The sequence below is a fragment of the Saccostrea cucullata genome, unplaced genomic scaffold (assembly GCF_032062105.1).
Source record: "Saccostrea cucullata isolate Sc308-1 unplaced genomic scaffold, CSIRO_AGI_Scuc_v1 ctg783, whole genome shotgun sequence".
NCBI classification, from domain to species: domain Eukaryota; kingdom Metazoa; phylum Mollusca; class Bivalvia; order Ostreida; family Ostreidae; genus Saccostrea; species Saccostrea cuccullata.
This window is the reverse complement of record NW_026932035.1, coordinates 402466-417355: the sequence shown is the minus strand read 5'-3', so window position 1 is coordinate 417355 and position 14890 is coordinate 402466. Positions and strand designations below refer to the sequence as shown.

The window sequence follows — 14890 nt, the reverse complement described above, 5'->3', positions numbered from 1 at the left end:
TGAATGTTAAAAACTTTACATTGTTGAATTTTAATATGTCATAAAAATTGAATTTTAATGAATAGTTTTGAAGTAAGAGGTTCTGCGTGAACTTTACTAAAAAGTTGTCGAGTGACATACCTTAAGTTTAAACCCTGCTCACCCTCAAAGAAGTTTTGTGAAGACTCCATGGTTCATGTAGGAATGCATAAAAATATAAAACTTTGAATAAGGCCATAATAAATCAATTGCTAGATTCTCATCCGAATTTTTTTTTAAATCGAGGCGGGTGGGCAGCTTTTATGATATTTTTTATTTTTTCAATTTTGCAGATTTTTTATTGACCTGGTCAATCGGTGTAATTTTATCTACAATACCCGAATAAAAGTCATAGTAAAGGTTCAATTATCTCCTACTTCACATCATCCCCAATCTTTTTCAACCAATGACCCTTGTTTAAAATATATACGCATGTATTACAGCAATTACCATCTTTTCAGCTGTCAAAATCATGTTGACTTTCGCGGGATTTAAAACGAAAGTAGAATGGTAGATGAATACCGATTCTGATCAGAATTAAGATGAAGAAAAACAGAAATTTAAAAAAAATTGAGGTGGGGGTATAAAATCTGGGCGGGCGGGGATGAGAATCTAGGAATATTTTTATTATGGCCTAAATATGATTTTCAGTATCACATTGTTCATGACATTGATCCCACAGATCTCATCTTGTTGTCGATGGAACTCTCAAGGAAGTTGTTGTATATTTACATGTATGTATCATTATTAATATTGATTTTTTTTAAATTTTTGGTATGCAATAACAAATTTGTATTCAATGCTATTGGTCACAACCAACCTTTACAAAATGGAGTAGAAAAGATGAATTGAAATATGCAGGAAATCTAGGAATACCTTTAATATGTATGTTAGTTGCATCTACATTATTATTAAATAAATTCTTTCTTTTTTTAAGACTTCTGGAGTGACCAAAAATGCCAAAGAAGAGAAAAACTGACATAAACAGTGCCACACTGAAGTCAGAGGAGAGTAATGTCCCTTTTAAGAAGTATATGAATGAATCAAGGGAGATAAGTGAGCTCAGTGGAGAGGATGATCTCCCCTTATCACAGGACTCGGTTCTTTCTGTAGATGACCTGGACTACAGAAATTGTTTCGATGTTCTAACATTAGAGGGATTTAATGATGTAGCTGAAGCGTTACAAGGTTTGAATTGACTTCTAACAAAGTGAAAAGGAAAAAAGAAAAATGTATTTTCTATGCATGTTTATATACCCCCGCTCCGAAGGAGAGGGGGGTACACTGTTTTACCCTTGTGTGTCTGTCTGTGTGTCCGTGTGTCCATCCGTAACAAATTTTTGTCGCAGTTTTCTCAGCAACTACTCATCGTAGTTGCTTGAAATTTTAACACAATCTTCTCTGAGGCATGCCATATGATGGGATACATTTTTGCTCAAATCCGATGTCAACTTCCTGTTTGTCTGTGCGTCTGTCCTTTTCATACATAACGGATTTTCGTCGCAGTTTTCTCAGCAACTAATCATCGTAGATGCTTGAAATTTTAACACAGTCTTCTCTGAGGCATGCCATATAGTGGGATACATTTTTGTTTAAATCCGATGTCAACTTCCTGTTTGTCTGTGCGTCTGTCCGTTTCATACATAACAAATTTTCGTCGCAGTTTTCTCATTAGCTATTCATGGCAGATTCTTGAAATTTTATTACACTTTTTGTTGAGGCATGCCATATGGTGGGATTAATTTTAATATGAATCTGATGTCAACTTCATATTTTTCTGTGCATCTGCCAGTAATTGAACTTGTGCCTGTAATTGAACTTGTGTATATTAACATGATAATACTTACCAGTATTTACATCAGAGCGGGGGTATTACCAGTGAGCACTGGCTCACAGATTTCTTGTTGGCCTTAAATTTATCTATAATTAATATCTGTAGAATGCTAAGCAAATTTATTGTTCAATTTTTCATGAAATTTTCCTCAGACATGTGAGAGGACTATAAAATAGAAAAGAAAGTATTACAGACAGACAGAAAGACAGACTGACGTATGTATGGATAGGCTAAAATTAATATCCCCCACCTTCAGTGAAAGTAGAGGACAAAAGGGGACTCTTCTTTAGACTTTTGAAAATGAGACAGGGTCACACTATATGGATGACTTTTCGTTGCTGTGTAACTTTTGAAAAATGACAATACTTTTTTAATGTTTTGATGTGGATTTCATTAGACCCTACTGTCTGAAAATTTTATTGAAAACTGAAACTTGTCTAACTCTTTCTTCTTTTTTTGGAAACCTGCAATTTTCAAAATTCCAAGCATTATAATCTTAATCAAACTCCCAAGTTCAAGGTTTCATCTGAATAATGATAAAAAATATTTTTGGTGATGAAATCTGAGTTAGTTTTTAAATTTAGTTATGACTTCTGTAATTTCAGGGGAGGGTGTGACTAGTGAGGTTCTGGACATGGTAACAGAAGAACAACTGGAACGGCTAGGAATCAGGTGCGTTTGATTTACTGCTCTATTTACCGTACATGCTATATAGGCAGAAGTTTTAGCAAGAATATAATTTTGGTATTTTTAGTGAGGGTGTTGAGATTGCTAAAATTAAATTTTGTTAACATTGATTATACATGTATACTGAAAATGAATTTATGATGAGCAAGGGTGCCGGTGCCTGTCCAAAATGTTGAAATGTGTGGCCCCAGGGTTCCTGTGGGATGGAGCACCACTGATAATTGCTGAAATTTTTACTGATTATATGAAATGACATTTTTTTTATTCCCCTACTCTGCCCATTGGTATTAAGGAACCAAACTAAGCTTGCTTAAATGTGTAAATATGAAGAGCAATGGTACCTCTTTTAAAAATTTGAATGTCATAGACTCTGATTTAAAACACAAACCAAACTCAATTATTGGAAAATTGTTACATGTTGCTTTGCCTTAGGTGACCTATAAGGCCCATAGGCCTCTGTTTCTGATATTTCATTGTAATGTTTAATGTCCATATATCATATAGTTATGCAGAGATGTTTTTTGAATATTTTTTAGCCCATTGGGAAGGAGACTGGAAGCACTTAAACTTCTGAGAGAAATCACTGGAAGACTTTATACTTATAAGGTAACTATGTACTGAGGGCAGACTACCGTTTATACTAGCTCGCCTATAAGTCAGTTTTTTGGGAGTTAAACTTTAGTCCAAAAGTCTATGTCCGACGTATAAGTGAAACATAAAAAGACTGGTATTTTTCTGACTACATGTATAAACATTTTCAACAGTTATCATTGAACAAAGTCTTGACGTATTACATCATTTATGTATTCTAAGATTAAACATAAAGTACAAGTATTTATATACATGAATTTGATAAAATTTTTTAATATTACGAGGGCATTATTTATTTTTTATTGCTTTAAATTTAAATATCAACTTCTAAAAATATTAATTGAAATCAGGTTAAACCATCAAAATTTAATAGAAATTGTCATCTTATTCTGGCAAAAAGTTGTACCTACTTAAAAGCGAATTAACGGCAAATCTCACTGCAAATTAACCTAAAAAATATAACCGACTTATAGGCGGACGGACTTATAGGTGAGTATATACGGTACTATGGAAAGTAACATTGTAATTCCTGGGGGTAAGTGTTTGTTGGTAAGCAAAATTGTTTGGGTTTGTGGGGATGTATTATAATTTCATGTGTACTTGTATATTCAGATGATTCAATGAATAAACATATATTGAGTCAGACAAAATAATTGTTGGTGGAGATGTAAATTTGTGGATAAAATCTTATGAACTTTGGTTCCCCATGAACAAGGTTGATTTCACTGTATATACTTACAAGGTAACCACTTATAGAAATCACAGGAAGACTTAAATAACTTACAAGTAACTACTGAGAGAAAACTATAAAATTACAAAGTAAAGAGAATAGTTATCCAGGTTAAAATGTAGAGACATCAAAGGTTCAGTGATAGAGATACCGGTAAATGTAAATTATCTGTAGATTAGAGTTTGTGATTCCCCAGAGAAAAGGATGGGAAAGAACATCCTAATGCCTAGATTGTATTTACTTTTCTTTCCAGATTGTGAATGACCCAATTCATGGCCACATCGAGATCCACCCTCTGTGTGTGAAAATAATTGACACCCCACAATTCCAGAGACTGCGATTTCTTAGACAACTTGGTGGAAGTTATTTTGTATACCCTGGAGCGTCTCACAATAGATTTGAACATTCTTTGGGGTATGTTTGAAATCAATCTAAATGATAAAGATCTTAATCACTCTCTCACTTTTATACTAATTACTGAGCATTGGTTCATTTGAACAAAATTTTATTCACAAAAGTAAATAGGATTAGGCAGCAGGCACAGTTTATTTGAGCTGTCTCATCCTAAGTAATTATAGTGTTCAAGAATTTTAAAAGTGTATATCTTCAATCAAATAAGTGTAAGTAATTGATCTTGTTTATTGATTACAAACAACTGATATGCTTATAAGGCATATATCATTGCCAAGCATACAAATAATTAAAGGCCACAACCAATCAAATATTGAGAGTATAGAAAGATTTTCACAAGACAAGCAATTTGAAATTTACTTCACTGTTTGTCACCAACACTTACTTGATTGTAGAATGGAGCTTAAGCATTCAGTGAGATGTAAATGGGAAATATGTCACCCCAAACAAAACAAACTAGCCTTCCCCAAGCTCTGCATTCAATTGTAAGAATATTAGATAGCGGTCAACAATAGAATATGTATCTTTTTTTCCAGAGTTTGTTATCTGGCAGGAGAGCTGGGGTCCACCCTTAGAAAACGACAGCCAGAACTCGGAATCTCAAACAATGACATCTTGTGTGTCCAGATAGCAGGACTCTGTCATGACCTTGGTATAACTAGCATGAATGAATTGAATTACATCTTAATCAGTGACAGTTAATAGGGAAATGATGTAAAATAAGAAAACAATTGAACAGATATTTTTACAGACCTTTATTTGTAAATATTTATATTATAATTGGAATTTTGATATTCTTGGCAAAGATATTTTTATATAATTTTTTTTTGCTTTTGTAGGACATGGTCCTTTTTCCCATATGTTTGATGGAAAGTTCCTACCAGTGGCTAGACCAGATAAGAAAATCAAGGTAATTTTAGAGATTATTAAAATTTAACATTCCTCATTTATTAAAAAAGTACATATTTAACATATAGGGAGTTTTGAAATAAAACGTTTCTTCCATACTTGTATTACACATTTCCCGTAGCGTTCTGAACTTTGTCATTGTAGCATGAAGCCCTGTCTGTGAAGATGTTTGATCATCTAGTCGAGAGTAATGATCTATACTCTGTATTTGAGAAATATGGTGTCACAGAACAGGACAGGACCTTTATCAAAGAACAGATAGCTGGACCTCTTAAACATAAGTCTAAGGTATCATTACTTTGAAGTATTTATTAGGGCCCCGCAAGGATTTGCGGGTGCCCTATAGTAATCACTCTGTCTGTCCATCTGTCCGTCTGTCATTCTTCCGTCCACAAATTTTCTGTTTTTTCCTTATAACTTTTTTTATGGTTGCCCAATTAAGATCAAATTTGGTTTGGTAGTTCAATAGGCAGAAAGACAAATTTTGATGCTAAGTTTGTTTCTCTATGTACCCTGGTTTGGAACTGGGGTAAATATTAAATGGTAAATAAGGTAAATATTCCTTAAATTTATATAAGAATGCTTTATTTAAGACATTTCTTAGTCCTAAGATAGGTTCGTAAACATGCCTGCAGTATTATAAGAAACATACATATATATGCTCTGTCTGACAAGCAAAGACTGATTGGTACATGTATTTATCTTTTATTCTGTCTGTCATGATATTGTAACGTTTTCGCCGTTACGAGTTCGTAAGATAGGATAAAATAATTATTAATTACCAAATTGGTATTTGTAATTTATAAGCCTGGTCGCGGCTAATATCTGGTCTTATAATTTCTGGTAGCGAAATATGAATAAACCTGATGGCGGTTTTTTACTAAAGAAATAAACACAAAGATAATAAAGTTTTCTAAAATTATATTCTGTTATTCCAAAATTTAATAATGATAGTCAATAAATTAACAACAATTTATATTTCAAAATATGGTCACACAACGTCACTTGCTAGATTCAAAGGATTCCCCAAATTCCAGATAAAGTAAATTTCTAATACGAAATTTCCTAAATATAAATAATTATTACACACTTAGTAATAAATACAGGTTTTTTGCATATGCGATATGGCTGACGTCACAATAGCCGTATCAACCCTGCAGGGCTGATATGGATTTGCGGGGCTGATATCCGTATCAGCCCTGCAAATCCATATCAGCCCTGCAGGGCTGATACGGCTATTGTGACGTCAATATCACACCCTTAGTAAATTAAACCACAATAACAGCACTTGCACTCATACACAATTTTTGGTGGGTTCATATTCTCTTAATTTTAACTTTTTGAAAATAAGGTTAATCTTAATTTACAAATACATGTAATACTATAGAATATTTTCAAATTACGGATCAAGTGCATTGAAATAGAAATAGAAACAAACCCAAATCGTACATGTATGTAAGAAGTCCATGCATGATTATTTACTTATTTTCTTCTCAACTGTATTTTATTACTAAGTATGTAATAAATATAATAAAACATACCCTTTTCCACATCACATCCTGTATCAGCCCTCGACCAATATCAGCCCTCGGGCCTTCGGCCCTCTGGCTGATATTGGTGTCTCGGGCTGATACAGGATGTGATATGGAAAAGGGTATGTATTATTCTCTATATAAATTATCACAAATTCCAATTAAATTACCTGGACATTTCACAAATAGTCTGGTAGCGACTACAAAATAGGTAATATAAATCCACAAGTCTAGGGCTGACACTTCAAAATAACTCTTAAAAATAATCCACGTCTATCCACTATAATCTCAAAATCCCAACTGACTTCTCAAACTAGATGTTAACCCAAAAGTGACGTAGCACGACCCAACGTGACGTTATAAACCGCTAAATCGCGACACATTCTAGGTAAGACTTGTACATAATTTCCCGCGACCGGAAGTAATGGAAAACGAAAGTAAACATGTGAAATGACAGAATGACTTAAAATAAGGTAAATCAATGATGTACAACATGTTTAAATGTAATATAAACATACAATAATAATGAATGAATCTTCCGGTCGGAATAAATTAAAACCACAACATATTTCAATGTAGATAAACACACATTTCAAATATATACACAGTCAAAATCGTTACAATATTTTGTTTGCTTGAATTCCACACAATTTTTAGAAAACCTGCACTAGTCAATGTACTGAAAAAAAGTATTCCTTGAAGCCCCCCCCCCAAAAAAAAATAATGAAGCATGTCTTTTAATACTACATTTGTTCATCCATTGAATCTAATTAATATATAGGTAGTATCTGCTCAGGATTTTAAGGTTTGGTGCCATTACAATTCCAACTTTTCATAAAGATATTGTTTAACAGAAATAAGTTTCAAAAATAACCTGTCTAAACACACAGAAGTAATGGCTTCAGACTGCAAAGCCCTTGGGGAGATGCAGCATATAATTAGATTTTATATTTAAATATTTATTTACAAATATCAATGAAATTAAAAATTTTCTAGAAAAAATAACTATGTAAGTGGAAAGTTAGCAAGGTAAGATATCTTAAACTATGGATTTGGCTTTTATAATTAATGATACAAACATTACTTCTATTTAACAAGCTTTAAGCTACATATGAGCATATTTAAATTTTCACTTAGTAATGCTTTCATTTTCACAGTCATTGGATTCAGGTCTAAGTACTCTTCATTTCATCAGGATTCATCAGTGGGGGCTGCATTTATAGTTTTGCTTTTTCTGCCCTTTTTTTATGTTAACTGCAGTGATTAATTTTTTTTTTTTTTTTTTAGTTTTTTTTCTATCAAAATATGAGGTTAATTTTTTTCATGTAAGATGCAGCCAAAAAAAAAAACCTTTTTTGTTTCCTGATTTTCCTTTCTGTTTAATGTCTGCCTCTGAGTCAGTTTTTGACTCAAGATGGTAAATTCTGATAATTTCTTATCTTTACAGAAGCAGTGATATGTTAATTTTGTTATTCAAAACTTTTAAAAAATATGTATTTAAGGAGCATTTAAGGATAGCTGGTTTGCAATTTTTTTTTCTTTTAGTGTTCTTTATGTACTCAGAAAATTGAGAAATTTTTCATTATTTGATTTGGAAATCGGACATTCTGATGCAATTGTTTTGTAAAACACTCTTTGATTGGTTAATGCACTGATGTTTGAAGCAGTAAAACGAGCATTAACGAGCTTGAAAGCCTTTTCTTTGTGACGTCATAATAGAGCGACGCAAAAATACAATGCTCCGTGACGTATTTCATGTAACAAAATTCAACAAAATAAGACGTAAACAACAAACAAAATGCATGGATTGCATTAGAATGGGAATAACTAAACTTCTAATTTGGTATTTACGACCGTTAATGCTGATTTAACGGTAGCAAACATCCGTTTTACTCAGTAAACATCCGTAAAACTCAGTTTGGGACCGTTAAATCAGCATTAACGGTCGCAAATACCAAATTAGAAGATAGTTATTCCCTAAATTTATGTTTTTTTCTGCTAGGAGTGGCCATATCACGGCAGAAGTAAGGAAAAGGGATTCTTGTATGAGGTAAAATATTGTGAATCAAATTCATATGTTTAATATTTTATCCACAGTGAAATATATTTGATATATAGCCCACCCACCCCCTTTTATGCCCTTCATTGAAAACTCCTTTAGAATATTAATTATTGTAAACATATATTTTATAAATGTACTTTTGTTATTCTATATGATTGGCTGTATTTTCTTGGGTTGTATTGACTGAGTAAACTATCCATATTTCATGAACTAGTGTCTAGAAAGAAATTTTAGATTTGACATCCTAATTCCTAAAAAGGATTGTTAAGATGGTGCATTTGAACTAAGAAAAACTTTAAACTTCTCATTTGCAAAAGTATCTGTAGAAACAAACCTGTCATAGTAACCATTGTTTGTAGAAACTTTTGTTCATGATGGTATTTAAAACTGCATTCCCTTTGTAACATGACACACATAAAGTATTATCTATGTTACAGATTGTAGCCAACAAGAGGAATGGGATTGATGTAGATAAGTGGGACTACTTTGCTAGGGATTGTCATATGTTAGGGATCAGGAACAACTTTGACCATACCAGATGTATGAAATATGCTCGAGTTTTGAGTGTAGATGGTGAACTACAAATATGTTCTCGAGACAAGGTACATGCAAATATACTTCTGTCTTCTATGTTTTGTCTTTTGATCTGCATTGGTTCTGCTAGATTCCCAAGGTCAATATTTAGTAGATGTATCAGAATAAATATTGTTGATGCTATATGTTTAACCACAACAGCTATAACAATTTAAAGCACTCACAATGAAATCAATAAACAGTGACCAGTGGATTTCTTTTTCACAATTAATAAATTAATACATGGCAAGTAAAGGCAAATTCTCTGACTTAACAGTGATTTTAATTCAAATGTTTAGAGAGTGAGTATTATGGATTATGTTTAAACTATTTTGTGATTTGTAGGAGGTTGGCAACTTGTATGACATGTTTCATACCAGGAATACTCTCCACAGACGAGCATACCAACACAGTGTTGGAAATATCATAGAAACCATGTAAGTATAGTGTTTCCTTATGTGACACTTTCAGTAGTGAAATATGTCATTTTTTAATGGAATAAAAGTAACATTTTTCGAAGTGAAAAGTTTCAATTATAAAGAAAATACTCCATGTTAAAAAATAATGAATTTTAATGTAAATAAACCATCCTGATGCAAATCTCAATTAAAGATTCTCCAAGTAATCAATACCTATGTTTACAATTTTCAAATTTATTCCAAGAAATTGTCTTTACGTTAGGCCTTGAAATCAGTAGGAAATAGATACTTGTCATAGAGGAATATTAATTTCAAAAGCCAGTTCTAATTAACTTGATAAGGAATTGAAAGGTAATTTTTACGTGTACATGTATTTTAGGATTACAGAAGCAATGTTGAAGGCAGATGAAATCATAAAGATTCCTGGAAAGAACGGGTAAACAATGTCTTCATCATAATAAACTCACTTAGTATGCAGAAATAGAAATACAAATATAGATGTAGCTTTAATAACTGATTTTGCAAAGACTATTAATGTTTAATTACAGCTGTATATACATGTATTCAAATAGGAACAAGATGCATTACATAAATGTGTTTCCTTTAGTTTTTTTTTTAAAATAAGGTTCAAAAAATTAATGAGGTAATTCAACATTTTATACTCTTGTGTGTTATATAGATATTGTATGTACACAAGGAAGAGTAAGCTAGGCTTAAAAATTTTTTAATTTTTAATCTACAGTAAAACTCGGTTATAGCGAAGTCTTCGGGACCTGTGAATTTAATTCGCTATATCCATAATTCGTTATATCCGTTTAACGAATTCGTATAACCATTATAGCGAATTCGCAATATGCATGTTTTCTTTCAGGTTTTACTACCAAATATGTTAGGGAAGCAAATATTACAAAACATATCTTCGATAACTAAGGTTTTATTATGAATTGAACTACCAAATATGTTACGGAAGCAAATATTACAAAACAAACTTTCCAAAAAAGGTTTTATTATGAATTGAACTTTATATACAGATGCTAAAAGAAAATAAAGTCAGTTCAATTTATCAAATTTTTTATAATCTTGGAAAGTTCGTTATAAAAGATGTAAATTTCATTATATTTAACCTCAACGGGACTCAAAATCAGTTCGCTATATCCGTAAATTCGTTGTATCAGAGTTCGTTATAACCGTAAATTTTTTACAAAGATTTGTTAACAATTTTGCCGGGGACCTAGGAAAACTTCGCTATATCCGTTTTGCATACATGTTTTGCATACATTAAAGTTTGGATTTTATCCATTTTTTACTGCACTTAGAGAGTTGCGGAAAATGTCCGAGTCAGTAGATGATATGGAGGCCTACCAGAAGCTGGCAGATGACATCTTCCAGAAGATTCTGTGGTCCACCGATCCTGGTCTGGAGGAGGCGAGGAAGATTCTGATGAACGTCCAGAAGAGGGAGCTGTACAAATGTGTCGGACAGACACGCCCCCCACAGGGGGAAACCCTCGATCAGGTAATCCAGAATGTCTGCCATCCAGATTACAATTATTGGTTCAGTTTGTTTTACTTTGGTTGAATTTTTAAAAGGTTACATGTATTTTTAAAAAATGCCATTCTCATATATTGTATATTCCCGTATGGCATTTTCATTTCTAGTCATAAAGACAAAAAAAAAATAATCCAAATGTGAATAAGCAAATCTGATTTGATCAATTTAATAAGCCAGATACAAGTATATTGTACATGTATTTCCTACTTTATGCCCAATTCTCTCTTGGTATTTGGTAGCAACTTAAGTTGATGGACATTTTATTGCAGAACTGTCTGAGATACAAGATATTTGCTCTGAATGTATTACTGTATTGTATGCTGAAGATTTTTCACTTTACTTTATTTTATTGTCCTTTTATCCAATTTTCCTTTGAAATTCTATGAAAGCCATTGCATTACGTAAGAGTTCTTTGATGAAGCACCCCATTTGAGATGCAGATTAAACCTCTCTTTGGTACACTGTGTAATATATCACCTTTCATTCCTTTTCAGACTGGACTAGACCAAATTAAAGATGAATTGGTTGGCATTTTGAACAGCATGGACAGTCATCTTCAGAAAGAGGATATTATAATACATGTAAGCTTAGAGTGATGGATTATAGAAAAAAAAGATCAAATAATTTAAAGTGGATGTAGTATATACTGTTGGTATAGATTGATTAGCAACACATAGTGCCATGATATCAGTATTATTATAGTAGTATTTCTAAGACATTTATGTATTTGACATCTTGATCAACAGTAAACTTTTCTCAGTCTATGTAATTATACAATTTTAGTTGGTATACCTGGACTATGGCATGAAGGATAAGAATCCGATAGATCATGTTCGCTTTTACAACAAGAAAGATCCCACTGAGCCAATCCAAGTCAGAAAGAATGAGGTACACATATTTAATATTCCGCATTCTACCAGTAGGATTTTTTATCTAAAATTGAATGTGAATGAAATTTATTTGCGAGTTTTTTTCTCTAAATGAATGCTAGGTGTCGGACTTGCTTCCAGAGAGATTCGCAGAACAGCTGATCAGATTCTACTCCAAGAAACGAGATGAAGAAAGTATTGACCAGGCCACTCAGGCATTCAGAGTGTGGAGTAAACAACACCATTGTTCAGTGGTAAGACTGATTTAATAATCAGAAGATCTCTGTTTTGAACTCTATGTAACCATTAGGTGTGTTGGATTGGAATAAAATGTTTTACTTGTACATTTGTACATATATTAAAGCTAGTATAAAAAAAATTAAAGCTGGTAAATAAAATTGGCACAACAAAAATATAAAAAAGCTAGGTTCTGGAAAATATTGTGTGCACAAATGACAATACACACATTGAGGTCTATTATATTATTGAATAATTTTTCGCTTTCTCAATGTCTGAGATCAAACATTTAAGAAAAGTTAGATCAAAAGGAAACAAAATATCAAATCAATGCAATTATTAGTTATTAAAACTTAATGTTCACCTGCACCTGACCTCCCAGGTGAACATGACGTTTATATTTTTCTACATTAACAAAACTTCTAAATTGGTACAGTTTGTTATGAAAAAGACATTTCAACTGCACTTAACTTCCAGGTAAACATTGATCAAGAAATTTTGAAATAATACAACTGTTTATCTTGTTTCTCTCACTGCATTCAGACAGGGCAGATATAAACAGTCAAGATGGATGCCAAGGTGTGCTTTATAATGAACATCATTTATTCTCAATCAATCTGATTAGCACCCTCAAAGTACAATATTCACCTCACCATTTGACCTTAGTGAATATTGTTCACCTTGGATAGCTATTTTAGATCATTGCATTGGCATTAAAATCAGCAAAAATTGTATAAAATTGAGCAAGATTTTTTATGGATTTGAATTTCAAGCTTCATGACTGGAGACTTTTTTAATTACCGGGTAAATGAAAATTTAAGAGTTATCCTTCCTAGTAGAGAATTATTTATCCTTAATGAATAACCATAAGAATGATTTGTAGGGTGCTGACAGCCTGTACCCATACATGACTCCAGTGAAGTCTGATTCCATGGCACAGGACGGTACGAATGACAGAACTCCGAGTTCTACTGGAATTACAACCAATCAGAACACTCCAGGGTCGGCCAGTAAATTCAAGTCTCGCCTCTCCTTCAACTGAGGTTTTATTAATTGCCATATTGCACTGTCTCACTCATAGAAGCCATTTTATAATGTTCTTTTATTAAAGTTGATAGGAGAGGTCCAGGACGTATAAGTATTATGTGTATTGCTAATGTATTCATCATAATTTTATTTTGCTGAATTTTTCTTTTTTCTTCCATATTTTATCTGAACTTTCCTTTACATTTTTGCTTTGAAACCAAATGCCTATTGGAAGACTCATACAATGAAGTTGTAGCGAAAGGTTGAAGATGGTGATTTTATCCTGTGTGTCCATTTTTACCCGTGTGTGTAAATCAAACAAGTAAAATCGTTTTGCTGATGATGTATTAAATATTTCCAATTTATTATTTTACAAAGGTTGAAGTAAATTTTATTGTATTAGGTCTTTATATTAAGGTTTATTGTGATTTTGTTCTGGGGAATGAAGTTTAAATGTATTGTTGTTAATTTATTTCATTCTTCCTACGCTGCCAAACTTTATCTTTTACTGTGATTTTAAAACCACTTTAGTTGTTCAGAAGGAGAAAGACTTCTTTAAAATTTGTTGTTGTTGTTTAATTGATTTTGAAATCCTCTGCATTTTATTGCATATTAAGAAATCCATCTCTATACCAGATCTGTCTAAACAAGATCTCTGACTGTATTCAGCAACTTATTTTTTGAATAAATTATGTAAATTTTTTTATTCAAATATTTAGAAATGACTATTAACATATATTGCACGTAGGAAATCCATCTCTTAACCAGTATTTCTGTCTAAACAAATTCTCTATAATATTTAGCAACTTCTTACTTTTTCAACATCTATATTTTTATAGAAATATATAGAAACGTAGTGAATGTTTTGAACGTCAATTACATAATCCGCCCAGTCATTTTCAATTATTTCTTGCTAATGTTTTAGACTTGTTACATAATTTACCTGAAATGGGGTTTTATCAGTTGATTAGAGACTCTCCTTCAGTAAAACACAAATTGTAACGAATTTACATATTTTTGAACTTATCTGTGATGATCACCACAACACATGTTCGGTCATCTTGTGACTTTTTATTTAAACTGTATTTCATGGCTATTATATTTATGGAAAAATATTCCAGCTGTCAATAGACTTTTTTAGTAAAGAAATTTGTCAAAGATGACAATAAACGTATAGATGTATAACGTGCAGTAATGAAATATTCAATGCGCTCATTGTGTATTTCTAACAAATATTGAACTTTTAAGCATGAAATGACTTAAAATTCCAAGTCATTTTCAATTATTTCATTGCTAACTGACTTGTTAATAATTTACCTCTTGTATCAGTTGATTATCCTCAGCACATGTTTAATTTTCACATACACTGATCTGTGATGATCATACCCGGTCATCTTGTGATCTTTAGTTACTGTATTTCATGTGACATGACGTGTCAAAT

General features: G+C 32.2%; 1 protein-coding gene across 1 annotated transcript; it reads left to right on the top strand.

The window, feature by feature from the left end:
• Positions 1–955: 955 nt before the first annotated feature.
• Positions 956–14294, top strand: LOC134234309 (deoxynucleoside triphosphate triphosphohydrolase SAMHD1-like). Its single transcript, XM_062716356.1, has 16 exons — positions 956–1206; positions 2458–2524; positions 3076–3145; positions 4114–4274; positions 4808–4923; positions 5111–5181; positions 5325–5468; positions 8715–8762; positions 9212–9376; positions 9693–9784; positions 10146–10202; positions 11083–11281; positions 11812–11898; positions 12101–12205; positions 12309–12440; positions 13307–14294. The coding sequence occupies exons 1-16, from the start codon at positions 975–977 to the stop codon at positions 13463–13465; spliced, it is 1905 nt and encodes a 634-aa protein (XP_062572340.1). The 5' UTR covers positions 956–974; the 3' UTR covers positions 13466–14294.
• Positions 14295–14890: the final 596 nt, after the last annotated feature.

What these genes read in the sequence shown, in the direction of transcription:
- LOC134234309 (XM_062716356.1), top strand. Translation starts at nt 975, where the DNA reads ATGCCAAAGAAGAGAAAAACTGACATAAACAGTGCCACACTGAAGTCA. An exon ending in CTGGAACGGCTAGGAATCAG is followed by an intron (nt 2,525 to 3,075) that starts GTGCGTTTGATT and finishes AATATTTTTTAG; the next exon opens with CCCATTGGGAAGGAGACTGG. An exon ending in AGGGGGAAACCCTCGATCAG is followed by an intron (nt 11,282 to 11,811) that starts GTAATCCAGAAT and finishes ATTCCTTTTCAG; the next exon opens with ACTGGACTAGACCAAATTAA.